The sequence below is a fragment of the Choloepus didactylus genome, chromosome 12, assembly GCF_015220235.1.
Source record: "Choloepus didactylus isolate mChoDid1 chromosome 12, mChoDid1.pri, whole genome shotgun sequence".
Lineage (NCBI taxonomy): Eukaryota > Metazoa > Chordata > Mammalia > Pilosa > Megalonychidae > Choloepus > Choloepus didactylus.
The window spans coordinates 94172216-94188347 of record NC_051318.1 but is presented as its reverse complement, the minus strand read 5'-3'; the positions used below and the strand labels follow the sequence as shown (position 1 = coordinate 94188347).

General features: G+C 40.7%; 1 protein-coding gene and 2 non-coding genes across 3 annotated transcripts; all 3 read right to left on the bottom strand.

Annotated features, from left to right (window-relative positions):
* Positions 1-773: 773 nt before the first annotated feature.
* Positions 774-901, bottom strand: LOC119507541. The gene has a single exon (XR_005211294.1). It is a non-coding gene; the product is annotated as a small nucleolar RNA SNORA31 (small nucleolar RNA).
* Positions 902-1423: 522 nt separating this feature from the next.
* TPT1 (tumor protein, translationally-controlled 1) lies at positions 1424-5531 on the bottom strand. The gene is made up of 6 exons (XM_037800450.1): positions 5373-5531; positions 5067-5140; positions 4356-4546; positions 3833-3938; positions 2860-2976; positions 1424-1948 (listed from the first exon to the last, which is right to left on the bottom strand). Exons 1-6 carry the CDS (start codon positions 5398-5400, stop codon positions 1946-1948), a joined length of 519 nt encoding a protein of 172 aa, XP_037656378.1. The 5' UTR covers positions 5401-5531; the 3' UTR covers positions 1424-1945.
* Positions 2018-2145, bottom strand: LOC119507540. Its single transcript, XR_005211293.1, has one exon. It is a non-coding gene; the product is annotated as a small nucleolar RNA SNORA31 (small nucleolar RNA).
* Positions 5532-16132: the final 10601 nt, after the last annotated feature.

Sequence of the window (16132 nt, the reverse complement as noted above, 5' to 3'; positions counted from 1 at the left end):
GCATAAGTTGCTAAGATAGTTTTATCACCCGAGACAATGGGAGATTGAAAAGTCACTATTTCATCCACCTTTAAACTACAGCATTGTCTAAACAACTCAACTTTTGGTAAAAACCTCAATTCATGAGGTACAAAACCTGTATCACCAAATGATATATTTACCAAGTTGTTAAAAAAATTTTAAAAACTGTACTAGAGTGAACCCTAATGTAAACTGTGGACTTCAGTTAATATTATCTATAAATGTACCACACTAACACAAAATGTTAATAGGGAGAACTGTGAGGATATAGGAGAGCTGTGCTTTCTGCAGGGTTTTTCTGTAAACCTTGAACTGTCCAAAAAAAGTTTCTTCTCTTAAATTGCTTATTACCCTAACTGGTTTTTATTCACCATTCCAGTCTCATTACTGCTGGAACTCTTTTGGATACACCTAAGCTTGCTTGTCCCATGTTTGCACAACTTCAATGACTTTCCATTACCTCTAAGATTTAAATCTTTTTTTAAAAGATGGTCAAGTCCAATTCACTGAATTCACCATGTCCAGACAATGTTCTAGGACATAAAGAATCACTGACTTGCTTTAGTGTTTTTTTAACCTTTTAAAATTGGTTAAGTTTTAAACTTTTTAAGTGCAACCAGAAGGCAAGGGTGTAGGGGAAATAATCTTCCAACACTTCCAAGATTCCTTTGGTGGAGTAAGGAGGATATTTGCTGTTTAAAGTTTATCACAAGTTGCAAAGATTATTTCCCCTTCCACAAGTTTTTAGAATTTCCTGTATTCCCCCATTCAATCTTGGCTGCCACAATCAGACAGAAAGCGCGAGGACCTTTTTTTCTTGCATCTGTAGTGGAAACCTTAGCAGCAGACATTAACTGCTCCAGGTCTGTCAGAGATGCATTTTCACGTTCAGAACCTTTTCATGTTCATTCTGGTATGTACAACCTTTTCAGATGTTACCTTCTCTTCTGCCCACCAGCTACCCCATATTCCCTCTGCAATTTCATCTTTGGCCACATAGGTTGGCAGACCTATTTCTGTAAAGGCCACATAGTAATCATCTTAAGACTTTGCAGGCCCTACGGTTTGTTGCAACCATTCATCTCTGTTGGCGTGAAAGCAGCCATAGACAATCCATGAACGAAAGAGAACGTCTGCATTCCAATAAAACTGGATACTAAATTTCATATAATTTTCACATCACAAGGTATTTTGATTTTTTCAACCATTTAAAAAAACATAAAACCATCTTAGTTCATAAGTTGCACAAAAACAGGTGGTAGGACAGGCCTGTTTACCTGACCCCCATTCTAGTTACTATCCCAGCACCAGGGAGTTTGCCATTCATTCCAGGAGACTTTTAGATTTCTCTAGAACTTGATTCTACTTGACTTACGATAAATAAGCTTAGACAATACTTAGCTTCCAACTGTAATATAGTCTCTTTATTCTTTTGTTAAAACTCTTCCAAAGTTAACCACTTCTGTTTGTAGATGACGAAATGCATAAAGATCCACTTCAAATGCTGGCACTGCTATGAACATGGTCTCCTCCCTTCAACACAGAATTAAGACTTTTGGTTCTTGTCTTTAATATTCCAGTCCCAGAAGTAAGTTAACTGTAGACTTCATCTGAAGACAGTCTTATGCTGCATGGCAGTTATCTACAACCAGGCTCTAGCTTCTCCAGGAATACTACAGGATGAATTTAGTTTAATTAAACTAAGAGGCATTCTCTCAAATGAGTTTAAATGCATTTTTATTTTTAGACAACCTACATGACATGTTTTTCTTAAAAACAATGCCTCCGCTCCAAATAAATCAAGGTCAAAATAAATGAGTTCAAGATGGCATCAGTCCATCTGTCTAAGTCCTGGTATCGTGTGGATGACAAGCAGCAGCCAGTTATGATGACAGGTGATAGATCCAAGGAATTGCCAAGTTTGTTACTGTGAAAACAAGGAAGACTGTATTAACTTTTTTCCAATAGGAAAAGTACTTGACATTTTCTAGACTGCTTATGTATTCCCCTATTCAATCTGGGCCGCCACAAAGACAGACAGAAAGCGCAGGGATTTTTTTTCTTTCGCATCCTAGTGCAAACCAAAAGAACAACAATTTGTTCAAGGTCTATCAGTGGATGCAAAACATCCTTACCAAAGAGGCAGCTCACTTTTTCTGAGTAATACACTTTGTTCTACCAACCAAAACCTCAGATACTGCCCAAATAATTCCTTTGGCGAGTTCAGCTTGTACCTGAAGACATTTTTGGCTGTTGTTGCCTCTAAACTTGTTCAGTGTAGTCTCGAGTTTCTATTTTGTTCCTAATTTATATGGAAGCTTCAAAAGCTAGAATAATGAACGCTTTAATTCTTGCACTGCCTACATTTACTCTCAACATTCTGACTTAAGGAATGCAATCTGCACGATCACAGTAATTGACTCTGTGTATTTACCTGACTAAAAGCTAGTACTATCCTCAGGCTTCCTATGTTAAGGATCAGTAATCCAAAGTGAAAAGGTGTTGAAAATCGTGCCTATGTGTGGCGAATTATGATGGGGCAGTTTGATTAAGAGGCCATTTCTGTTGGGAAAATTCTCTTAGGGCAGCCTCTACATCTCCAGCTCACTTTTCAAACTTCTTTATAATGCCACCTATACTTGAGGTTTAGGTACCCTAAGTCTATTCACCTGAACCATAATTCTTTAGACCCCAGAGATAAGAAAAACTAGACCCATGTTTTAAAAGGGACAGCTGTAAGATGCATTCTAACTATTCCAGTGGCATGAAACAATCAAGATCACATGTAGAGTACTTCCATTTTTATATTACTGCTTGTGACCAATTTCTCATACTTACACATTTCTCCATTTCTAAACCATCCTTAAAGAAAATCATATATGGGGTCACACCATCCTCACGGTAGTCCAGGAGAGCAACCATACCATCTGGATTCATGTTTTCACCAATATAGAACTTTGGAAACAAATAATAGATAACCCAGAATTAGACCATTGCATAGCGAGATTTATCATATCAAGACTAACCCCCACATACTGCAGTACAACAAAGGATGATTCAATGCTCCAACAGTATTTCAGCAACTAACTAAAAGCTCAGAGATGCCTGAAAAAGTAATGCTCACTAACCTCAAAGCTCTGCTCACATGATTCAAGCACTGTAATAAAGAACCAAAATGAGAGGATAGCAATCCTGGACACTTAAGGATTTCTGCCAACTGTTTTACTCTCAACCCAGACAATTCCAAACTCTACAAGCACAGAGAACACATGCAAAGCAACACAGAGCTGACACTGACACAGCCTTTCATATGGCATGTATTCTATGGTAAGGGGATGTAGGAAAGCTAGAAAATTCAAGTGCCAGATTGTGATGGACTTTTGTTTTTGTAAATCTTAAGAGGTAATGGGAAGTCACTAAAGTTTTCCAAAGCCAAGAGTAATAAAGGCAACTATCAGAAAGAGCTAACAGTAACTGGACAAACTGAAATTATAAAGAGAGAAAATAAGACCACTTGGGAGATTAACAAGCAATTCAAAAGAAAAATGGATAAATGCTACCTGGGAAAAGTAAAGTGAATGAAGATGAGATCTTGGAAACAGAACAGGATGTAGAAACACTTAGGAGCAGGGAAGGCTACTTTCTACGGTCTGAGCAAACCAGCTGTATCTGTCAAGCTACCTATGTACATAAACTACTCAATAGCTTAGGGAAATGATCAGACTTTAAATACACCAGACTCACAAAGTATTCTACTGCTCTTGTAATTAAAATGGTACCCTCCTTCAATCCCAAAAGTTAAGGTATTTACCTGGTAGTTTTTGAAATTAGCAAGGATGTGCTTGACTTGTTCTGCAGCCCCTGTCATAAAAGGTTTTACTCTTTCTGGTCTCTGTTCTTCAAGTTTGCCTTTGATTCTGAAACAGTATTTTTAAAATATGTTAAAGTATTGAGTCCTGAGCTGCTACTTTTCATTAAGTAAAAAAAATCTAAACTATTACTGCAAACTAGCTGTCTACCTTCAATAAGCAAAGTGACATCGGATAGTCCAGAAATGTACTGGTTCACAAAGTCTTTCAAGACTGTTTTCAATTAAGAATTCCAAGTCAACGATTTTCAAAATATTCTTCTATTCTAAAACGCTAATACCATACTTATGCTCCAGCCTGCTCACATTAGTATTTAAAAAAACCAAACCTCGTCTGTGTGCTGATCAATAAAAAAGGGCCTTTCACAAGCCAAGCCTGATGCTAAAGAACCTCAAAAGTTAAGCAAACCCTAATTCTCAACTCTGAGAATCCAGAAAACATGTGGGTGTTGCGAACATCACTTACGATTTCATGTAATCTTTGATATACTTTTTGTAGGCTTCTTTTGTGAAGCTAGTTTCCTGCAAGTGATGGTTCATGACAATATCAACACCGGTGACGACTGTGCTTTCGGTACCTTCACCCTCGGGGCCTTCAGCAGAGGCATTTCCACCAATGAGCGAGTCATCAATGCCACCCTCTGTCCTACTGACCATCTGGATTAAAGAAAAACAGGAGTCTGCTGGAAAAGACGTCTTAGACCTTAGCAAAAGTGCATTCCCCAAACTTCTCTACCAGCAGTTCATGCATGCATAATTATCCGGCCCCCTTCTTGCTGAAAACCATTTGGGGGAAAAACTCATGACCTGCCGACATCCCGAAACAGTTTAATTCTTTGTTGACAGGACCGGTTAACATTTTTAACAGAGTGGGAGTTGTTTCCAGTTGGTTGCTAAGGGGAGACAGCCAAATAGGAAACACGGCAAACGCGAAGGGCTTGGGACTCTCAAACGGAAGACCACAACCTGGGAGGAGAATAAGTACCGAGGCCGCGGACCTATTTCCAGGCTCGGCTCCGCCTCCACTTTTTCTAGAAAAAACCCAAGCCCGGAAAGAGCGTCTCCTCCGCCAGGAGGCGGCGGGGAGGATTGCACAACCTCGGGCGGGGGAGCGGCGGAAACCAGAGCCCGTCCGGCCTCCCTTGGCCTCCCCCACGCGGCAGCCCGGCCGACTCACCTTCCCCTCCACCTCGAGGCACAGCCCGTCCGCGATCTCCCGGATCTTGTAAATGTCAGAGAACATCTCATCATCTGCTCGGAGACACAGACCTTTCTGTCACGGAGACCCGGCACCGGCGCCATTTCCCGCGCCCGCCGCACGCGGCCCCCGCTCCCTTCCCGGGCGCCCGACCCCGGCGCGTGCCCCAGGCCCCGAACTCTCCTTGCCCCGGGAGAGGAGAGACCGGCGGCCCCTGTCCTCACCCCTCCCAACACCCCCTGGCCACCCGCAGGAGGCAGGAGGGGCAGTGCAGCCAGTACTCACGGCTGATGAGGTCCCGGTAGATGATCATGATGGCGGCTGGAGGGAGGCGGCGGCAGCGGCGCTGGCGTGGCAGGAGCCCGGAGCTCGGAGCGAGCGCGGAGCGGCCGGAGCGGCACCGGGGGGAGGGGGGAGCGGGCGGAAAAGGCCGATTCAGCCGCTCCCCAACCTCATATAGAGGGCGCGTCCCCTGACGTCATCGTCCGCTGCGCCTCCGGAAGCGCCGCAAGCGGTGACGTGGCCCGCGCAGTCCCATGGGGGCGGGGCTACGGCGCGCGCGGGCGGAAGGGGGTAGGGCGGGGCGCATCCGGGAACTTGACGCGAGGACACAATGGCGCCTTCCGTGGGGCTCTCGGAGGCGGCGTGGGGGGTGGGAGGGGTAGAGGAAGGGAGGGCGTTCCGGAGCCCCAGGTCCGGGAGGAGCGGGACCTGGAGAGTCCGCCCTGCCTTTCCCACCCCCGCGGGACTGCCTGGGTGGGGCTTTGATAAAACCTCTTCGCCATGCCGCTGCACGCCTCTCCCAGCTGAAGTTCTCACCCTCTTCTGGGGTGTAGGTGGCCACAGGTGGTGGAGGACTTTGGATTTCTGGAGGGTCGGGCCCTTCTGGACTGGAGGAGAACGCTAAGCTGTCCACGAAGATGAGTGCAGGGGACTGGGCTTTGGTTTGAGGCCTTTAGCTGTGAAAGCTGCTCTGGTCTCCTAGGACCCCAGGGGCTTCACAGCTGGAGTTTCCCATCGCCTTGTGTGGTCAAAGCAGAGTCTCTCTCGGGAGACCCAGGTCGTCCCGCTCGGACCCCGGGGTATAATCGTGGAGCCGAGACTGCGCGAGGTTTCCTGGGGCGCAGGGTCGGTGGGAAAGGACTTAGGGAAGAAGGAAAGTGTTACGGATTTCGCACAGCTTTCCCATCTTTTTCAGCTGGGACCCCCGCTTGCAGGCTGTGTTCTGTGACAGACGATAAAGAGCTCTTCCCCTGTCTGTTTTAAACTTGATCTTCAGTTATGGCTTTTCTCTGAAAAAGGGGGCACGTTGCCACTTTAAGATGAGGTTGAAATTTTATCCGTAGTGCTAGAGGGGTAAACAAAAATAGGGAGCTTCCAAGTGTTATCTGAAGGACATTTGACAAGGTTACGAGGCACTAAAGAAAAAAAAATCCTTCCGCTTAAGTCACGTCTTTGCTTTAAGGCAAAGATGTATGCCAATATAAAATCTGAAGACTTGTTCCAATCCACAAAGATTTTTGTGCTTTTCTATGTCCCTGGCACTGGGATTTGCATGGAGTCTCCAACTATGAATTAAATCCAGTCCTACCATTACAGAAATGTTCATTTCTAGTAAATCAAATAATTAGGCAATTATAGTATATTAACAATTTTTCATAAATCTAATAATAAACCAATTAGCACAGTAAGAGCAACATCTTGTGAAAGCCCAGGGCACGGGACAGTGAATTGGGATGATGGGGAACTCAGAATGGGAAGGAGCCAGGGAATGCGGAGCTTCTGGGAAGACAGGGCCTAAGTGCTGCACTGGACATGCTAGAAGACCCTGGGTATCTGGGAGGAAGTTAAAAACAGGGTGAAGGGGCTCTGAAAAAATGAACATCTGACCAATGGTGGATGAAGGGCTCTCTTTTAGTTTTCTAGGCTGCTCAAAGCAATAGATTGAAATGGGTTCAGCTTACACAATGGGAATTTATGTGTTCAGGGTTAGAGTCTGGGAAAATGTCCAAATTAAGGCGATACCTTCTTCCTGAAGACTGGCTGCAGGTAATCCTTGGCTTCTCCTGGTTTTATGTTATAGCCCTGTGACCTTGAGAAAATCATCCTCCCTGAGGCTAAGTACAAAATGGAGTTTTTTGTGAGTTAAATAAAATAATAAGAAAATGCCTAGCTTCTTCCATAGGCGATCAATAAATATTGGTTGAATTTCAACACATAATTGTTCCCAAATTGTTTTTACTTTTCAAAATATTCCTGAAACTATTGTATTAACTCTAATTACACAATTTGGAAGTATCATGGGATTTAGTTGCTGTAACATATGTTGTCCTGAAAACATCCTTCTACTTAATCACAACATTGATTACTAGTGGAACCCTAAAGAATTCAACTAGTGTCCTTATGAAATTTTTGCCTCAGGTTCGTATTTGGTAGATCATGGCAATTCAGTGACTAGAAAATAATAGGAAAATCTGATTTGAATTTCAGAATTTTGAAAACTAGCTATACTGTGAAAATATCCTCTTAGAATACTTGGGTACAACTAGTTTGGGAGAAATTAGTCACTAATTGAATGCCACTGACAAAATTATAAAGACTTGACCTTATTCTAAACTGAGTGGATTTTATTTTGCATCATTAAAAAAAAAAAATTATAACATGTTTTAGTTTCTTAGGCTGCTCCAGCAAATACCTATACCTATACCTGCTCCAGCAAATACCGATACCTATACCTATATACCATGAAATAGGTTGGCTTACACATTGGGAATTTATTAGCTTGTAGTTTGGAGGCCAGGAAAATGTCCAAATCAAGGCATCAACAAAGCAATGCTTTCTTCCCCAAGACCGGCTGTGGTTGATTCTTGGCTCTTCTGCCTCATGCCAAGGCACATGGCAGCATCTGCTGGTCTCTCCTCTTCTGGGTTCCGTTTCAGCTTCTTGCTTCCTGTGGCTTTTCCTCTTGTCTGAATTCATTACATTATAAACAACTCCAAGTAATAAGATTAAGAGCCATCCTGGATGAGGTGGGTCACACCTTAATTGAAGTAGCTTCATCAAAAGGTCCTACTTCCAATGCATTTTCACCTAGAAGAATGGATTAGATTCAAGAACATGTGTTTCTGGGTACATCAGCTCCAAACCACCACATATAATTTCTTACAATGATTTAAATAATAATTTCCAGAAAAATCTAAGAGTGTCCTCAATTTTACAACTGAATATGACTTGGTATATCTTGCAATTAAAGAGATTTCAAAGAAAATGTCCTTTGCGCCCTTCACAAAGTCCTCACATGACAAAAGCACCTTGGGGAGGTTCACCATGTCATCAGTTAGCAGTTGAAGCAATGGCTTCAACACATCAGGGTTTATTCACTCATATAAAAGAAAGTCAGGGGTGTGCAGTCCAGGCTGCTCCAGTGACTCCCCATGGGCATCGAGGATTCAGGCTCACCCTTTCTTCCCCACCATTCATAGGTCCCCTGTGGCCCATAACACACAGATGCTGGAATCCACTCATAATATGCATCTTGCAGGCAGTGAAAAGAGAGTTCTCCCTTTCAAGGAACTTTTCTCGAAGTCCCACAGCACAATAACATGGATGCATTTAGTTGCAAGAAAGGCAGCAAACTAGTCTAGCTTATTGTTTCTGGCTCACTGCCACCCTAAATGAAAATGAGTATTTTTCTATTAAGGAAGAAGAAAGAAGGGGTATCGGCAGGCAGCCAGCAGTCTCTGCCTTAACCACAGTGCAAAGGGCCTGTTTCTCAGCTTTGAGGATCAAGGAAATGGACTTATTACTCTAAAATTTGCAAACCAGAATACCATTAATTTATGATGAGAAATTCCTGTGTCAGCTGGCTATCTGTAGTATAGAAAGTAAAGCTACTCAAAAGGTGGTTTGATTAACAAGCAATAGTCCAGAAAGGGCTGGAATGTATATATGATTGTGATAGAAGGTTGTCTGTGTGTGGTCTGAACACCCTCATTTTGAGATGTGTTCATGAATTGTTTTACTCTTTTTTTTCCCTTATTTTTGACACAGTCAGCCATTTGGACAAGGTTCGTGTTTTCACCTGGGTTCAAACATGGTTACAGGATGGTCTTGTTTTTGTCTTGCTCCATCATGGTTGCAGAGAGGCCTTGTTTGATGTGAATGTCCTGTGAGATTATTTATGCTTAGCAGGAGAATAACCAGAATGAACCAGGAGTGCCATGCCAGCTCCTAGCATACCGAGGCCCAGCTGACAGGACAGGTTCTCTTAGGAGTGAGGCCAAGTAAATTAAGTAGTATAACTTCCATTTGTGTTTTTGACAAATCAAAATTGATCATTGGAATCTAAGGTTTTTTGATACTTGAATATTTCTTTAAATTTTTAGAAATAGATCTTTTTTCTGATGACAAAAGTAATAATACACATTATAAAGCAGAGAAGAAAGCACAGATAACTAATGTTGATGTTTTAATTTTCTCTGCTAATCTATTTTTGCAGATTTTAAAAAAATGGGATCATAGTGATGGTAAAGAAAATTCACCAAATGACTGTAAGCATAGGTCCTACTTTTGTTTCAAGCTTGCTGGAAGAACAAACCAATTCAAAGATCTCTTTGTTGGGACTGCTTTTGGAAAAAAGAAAAATTAGATAGTCATTTTTAAACTGGATTTTTAAAATGGTAAATTATTACAAAGTTAATCAGTCGTCTAGGTGGGTAACGCCAGTTTCTTAATGTCATCTAGGTTTATCAGAAAATTATTCAAGCATTTTTTATTATGAGTATTTTCCATGTCACTAATTATTCTCCTCAAATGTTCTTTGAAATTCTTATAAAAATTCTAACAGATGACTGTGCTATAATTTGCTTTTAAATTAAAATTTAAAAAGTTTCAAAATATAGACATTCCAAGAATTTTTTTAAAAAAATTCAGGCATCCACCAGCCACAATAATTGCTAACATTTTCAATATTTGCTTCAAGTAATTTTTTTAAATAAATAAAAAAATATTGCAGATACAGTTGAAGTCTACTTTATCCCTCTTTCCTCCCACCCATAGCTCTATCCTCCTTTCCCACTACCACCCACTTGGGTAACCACATAAATCATACCCATATTCCAAACCAGCAGGAAAGGGATAAACAGGCATTGGAGGGCAGACCCCTTCTCCTTAAGGCATGACTCAGAAGTTTGCACGTGTCACTTCTCTTATCTTATTGTCAGAACCTCATCACAGAGCCTTTAGCCCCAAGAGAGGCTAGGAAATACATTCTTTATTCTGGGTGGCCATGGGCCCAGCTAAAATTACGGTTCCGTTCCTCTATGAGGGATAGGAAAATGGATAAGTGGTTGGAAGGAATGAGTAGTCTCCATGATTTTGGCACCACTATTTCTGTGGCTTGTGCAATGACCATTTAATAGCAGTTAGCCTTGTCCTCAGTCTCCATCTTGCCTCACAGAATTGACATTGGATATTGTGCTGGTTTGTATATATTATGTCCCCCAGAAAAAGCCATATTCTTTACTGCAATCTTGTGGGGGCAGACATATTGGTGTGGATTAGGTTGGATCCTATTGGTTCAGTATTTCCATGGAGGTGTGGCCACGCCCATTCGGTGTGGCCCTTGATTGGTTTACTGGAGCCTTATATAAGCTCAGACATAAGGCGCTCATAGCCGAGGCTGAGACAGATATTTTGAAGATGACCGTTGGAAGCTGATGCAGACATTTTGGAGAAGGCCATTTTGAAATGCCACCTGGGAGCAAGCAGACGCCAGCTACGTGCCTTCGCAGCTAACAAAGGTTTTCTGGATGCCAATGTCCTTTCTCCAGTGAAGATACCCTTTGTTGATGGACACTTTATGGCCTTAAGACTGTAACTGTATAACAGAAGAATCTCCCTTTATAAAAGCCCATCCATTTCTGGTGTTTTGCATTCCTGCAGCATTAGCAAACCAGAACAGATATGTAAGTACTTTATAAACTCTATAAATGAACGAATGAATAAATGAACCCAAATACATAGAGTTATTTATATAGTTATTTTGTCTTCCTTCCAGATTATTGACTTTTTGCCAGGCTTACTCTTCTTTCTACCTGACCTCTCCTTTCCTGGTGCATCCCGTTGTCTGACCACCTCTCCCCATAATGGTCATGGAATTTAGATCATAGTAGAACCCAATACAATTTTAGAATATCAAGAGAATTTAGAGTTTTGAAATAAATAGGCTGGATATAATTAAATTTTATTATGAGAGCAAAGCAAGATGCAGAGCAGTAGATATAATATCCCTTTTAGGAGGAAAAAAATCAATATATATGTTTGCATGTTTATTACAAATTATCAGAAGTCTCATAATAAATTATTAATAAAGATACTAGGTACCTGTGATTGAGGTTAATGTAAAGAAAGGGGCTTGGAAGATTTTTATTTTGAATATTATAACCATTGGTACTCTTTGTATCTTTAACATGTACATGTGTTTCTTATATAATTAAATACAAATATTACAGTGCAGTGCCTTCCAGACTTTGGTATTTTATGCCCCAAGAACATTTCCTAGACATGTGGTATAATATAAGTATGAAAATTTTTTAATTTTGCCAGTAAAACTCATTAAAAACAACAGTGGTCTGCCATTACCTTTTCGTGAATGAAAGGATAATCTCCAAATAATGAACAGTCCTCTAAACTGAATAAATTGAACTCTGAGAAATTCATACATTGTCCTTATTTTTCTCAGTTTTGCTTCAGATCTTTGAAGTTTCTCATATTGGTGAAACAACAGAAAAGGAAATGATGGTAGACCTCAGCTGCCGGTTGGTTAATGGTTATTTTTCAAGGCTGCCTCAGCAGAGGTGAGTGCAAAGTTGGCTAAGAAAAAGGAAATAATTTTTAAAATGTTTATCATATGGTGCACTAGGGCATAAGAATTTATAACTGCTTGTAGATCAAAGTTTTAATTCTACTGAAATGTCAGTTATGTAAAAATTTGTGGACAAGCCCAAGAACTAAATCTACAGAATGTATATGAACACGAGTCTGTAATTTTTTTGCTGGGCCATTTCTGTCTTACCCTGTATTTTATCTCATTTAGTGTGGGTGTAGAGAACTGAGACCATTCTCAAAATGAGTGTGTGAGGAGAATTAATTTGAAACATAACTCTATACTGATAAGGAAATATACTTCCAAAGTTTTTTGACTCTTCACAAATCTAGGAAGGGCTAGTAGCCCTTAAGTGATTCTCACCCCTAGCTGCACATTAGAATCACGTAGAGGAACTTTTGAAGATCCTGATGCCCAGACCACACTGCAGATCCAAGAAATCAGATTTTCTAGGGGGTGGTTCCCAGACATTAGAATCTCTTAAAGCTCTCCAGGTAATGCCAAAGTGCAGCCAAAGGTTGAGGATCTCTGTCTTCAGGGATTTTTGTAAGAAGAGGATTTTTCAAAACAGTAGTCAAGAGAGGCAATTTGATACCTTTGAAAGTGCAAGTGCCTAAAAAGGAAACCAGAAAGAGAAAGCAGCCAAATGGTTATCAGAGCCGTCTGGCAGGCTGACAGCAGTGTGGTCATCCAGACTTTTATTAGAAGGGAATCGTTCCACAGTCAAGTTTTGCAGGGTGAGCCATTAGTGGGAGGGCTAAATGGTGAGAAAGAAATTGCTAGAAACACCTCATGTAACTTTTCCCTCCCTCTGAAAGAGAAGCTGCTAAGTAACTGTCTATAGAAATAAAAGGTATAGACTTGGCTCAAATTGTCACCTTCTCCATAGGCCACCTGTGACCACCAAGTTTAAAATTGTACTCCGACCACTGCTTGGAAATCTCCATTCTTCTTTTCCCCTTAATTTGTCTTAGTAGCACTTATCATCAACCGACATACTATTTATTTTACTTATTTTATTGTCTGTCTCCCCTCAAGAGACTGTAAGAGCCATGGTGGTAGAGATTGTTGTTTTTTTTTTTTTTTTTTTTGCTCACTGATACATCCCCAGGATCTAACACAGCGCCTACTAGACAGCCAGTAAATAATTGTCAAATGGGTGAACTTTGGACCAAGATTGCTAATACCGACTAATATTGGTTTAGCCTCATATTCCAGGCACAGCAACACTATGAAGCAGTAATGCTTGCATAATCAGGTTTTCTGAATTCTTTTATACCTGCAACTTCGTTTTTCTGCAGTACCACTGACTGAAAAATAAAGATGGAAGAAGAGCAGCTTATCCAAATGTGGTTTGCATAAGTTAACACAGAAACAAGCTCTTTCCTTGGAGAAGGGAAAGTGTTGTAAGACATATTGTTAAGTGAAAAAAAGTAGGTTGTGCAACACCATAACATGCCTGGCATACCAGCATACCCTTCATTTAGCATACAGATACACGATAAAAAACAAAATGTTGCTACATTTATATGCACAAGGATAGAGAAGAGGCTAGAAGAATATGCATGAAACTGGTAACTGTGGCTAACTCTGGGAGGGTAACTGAGCTGGAGAAGAGTAGGGAAGGGGTAGTTAAGCGCAAATTATAATGCTTAGAGGTTTACCGCAATCATGTTTTCATCTATAATTTCACATTTTTTTTATTCCCTTGTTTTGTTTGAATTGTTTTTTTTTTTTTGATAAAGTTAAAAAAAAGCTCTATTGCATTTTTAAAAATTAGCTTCAATGTAGTTATTTTAGGTTATTTGTTTTTCTTATTCCTTTGGATATAGTTTGTTAATTTTCTTGGTGTATGGAAGGAACATGTTGGAAGCAAAGTAGTTATCTTAGGTATTTGTTATTCTTTGTTTTGTTTTGTTTGAAATGTTTTTTTGTTTGTTTTTTAATTTTTCAACCAGTAAAGTTATAAAAAATTTCACATTTACTTTTTAATCAGTCTTTCTTCTCATAGATACCAGATGTCATAATACCAATAAAGTATGGAGAAGTATTTTTGTAATATATAGAGAATTTATGTGGAAAATACACTAAAGAAATAAGAAGCATATATTTCTGTAAAGAGCTAAGAGAGTTCCATATTTAAATGGGTCTTCTGATCACTTAATAAGGATAAGGTGTGTGTGTGTGTTTACGTGAACTGGTATGACTTTGATCCAAAAAACTGACCCATAAGTTATTTTGTTATAAATAGCAGCAATTACTTATTAGGGAGGGAATGGAGAAGTGTTGGGTGTGTGCTTGCCAACCCAGAGGGCCAGATAGCTTATCTTTCACTTTCCACTCTTTCCAGCAAAGAGCACACTGGGGTGGGAATTACAGATAATAGATTTTGGAGCGTTTATTAATTTATTTTCTTTACATTTGGCCTTGTTTGAAAAATTATTAAAGCAGCTTCTACGGTAATATGTGGCACAACCACCTTCAAAAATTAATGAGGCAGTTGATATAAATTAAAAAATGAAAATAGGACAATAAGATGAAACCAGGCATGAGGATAGCATCAAATTGGGCATTATCAAGTCCTACATCTTCATTAGAGCTAGGCTCCAAATTTTTTCAGGAGATTTTAGCAACCAAAGCAAAGGTGGGAGGTGGGGGGGATATAATTCATTACATGCTTCACCATGATTTTGTGTAAAAAATAAATCATTTTTCTAGGAAAACTTTTTTTTTTTGCATACCCAATAATAAGACATGTGAAGTGTTTCCGCCACCATGTGATTTAGTCTCAGCAGAACCCGAAATTTGACAATTTCATGTGGCTCATTTCTTACAACCTCAGTCAATGTAGGCCTAATCTTGAACTTCAATTCTGTAGAAATAATTCTACAAGTTGGCAGGGCAAAGGAGTCCTGCCTCACGGCTTTCTGAGTTCTCAATTGATCCAAAGATTAAATTAGGATAATCTGAAGAGGACAGAATATTCTGCCAGCAATCTACTACAACTGTTGCTTCTGGTGTTAGCACAGACATCCAGTGGGGTCTCCTGTCTCCAGATGAAGTTGGCACATACCCTCTGAGGAAATCCAAAGGCCTCCCCAAGATTTATTTCAATACCTGGGAGGTTTATGCCCTCAGAGTCATCTCTACCTCAGAGCCCCTTGCCTGCACGTGTCATCACTGTGTCAAACTCATGTGTCCACCACCCCCCACTCCCACCCTCCAACCCCCAACCCTAGGAGTTCATGAGGTTGTGAAGCCAGGAAGGAAGTGAGTGTATTATGTTGCTACAATGCAACTTCAGATTGAACCCTGGCCCCCTTGCTCTTAAAATATCCTTAGTCACCTTCCCACCACTACTTACCATAGTCCCCCAATTCAGCTCAGCTCACTGGCTGGTCTCCCTTCTCAGTCCCACGCCCTACCTGCCCAGCAGGAGGAAAAGAAATTACAAATTCCTCTTGTTTCCTCAACTAGAGGCAGTTTAACCATTTCTTTTTCCTGCTTTCACAGTCTCTCATTTCTGTCACTCAGTGGTTTCTTAAAGTATTTTCCCAAAAGGGAAAAATTTGACCAGCACTTGAGCTTTCAATAAGAATCAATATTAATTTTCTGTTCATTTTCTTCAGCAAATTACATGGAGCAGTTACCATGTGCTGGACGCTGTGCTAGGACTAGATGTACAGCAGGAACAAGATGAGGTCCTTGCCTCAAAGGAAGAGTGGAACAAACGTGCAATTAAACATGCACAGTGCCTTTGCCTTGTGATAGGGGCAGATCAGAGCGCTGCCGACAAGCATCTAAGCCAGGTAAGAGTCAATCAAATTATCAAGTCAGTTCTTTAAAGAACATCAGAAATTCCTGATGGCAACCCTCAAAGCAAATTTTACATTTTGAGGCTATCTTTAATAGCTGTTTTCATAGCAGTGACCTAGAATTGGTAACACTTACCCTATGTGTCCATGCTGGGGTCTCTGAGGGGGCAAACTATTAGTGAGGTCCTGGGTTATTACTGATATTCTCACAAACATTGAGGACTAACAATTAAGTAGGCTGAGCCCTCAATCTTGGGGCTTGCCCTTATGGGGCTTGTTACTGCAAAGGAGAGGCTAAGCCTACTTATAATTGTGCCTAAGAGTCTCCCCCAGAGAACCTCTTT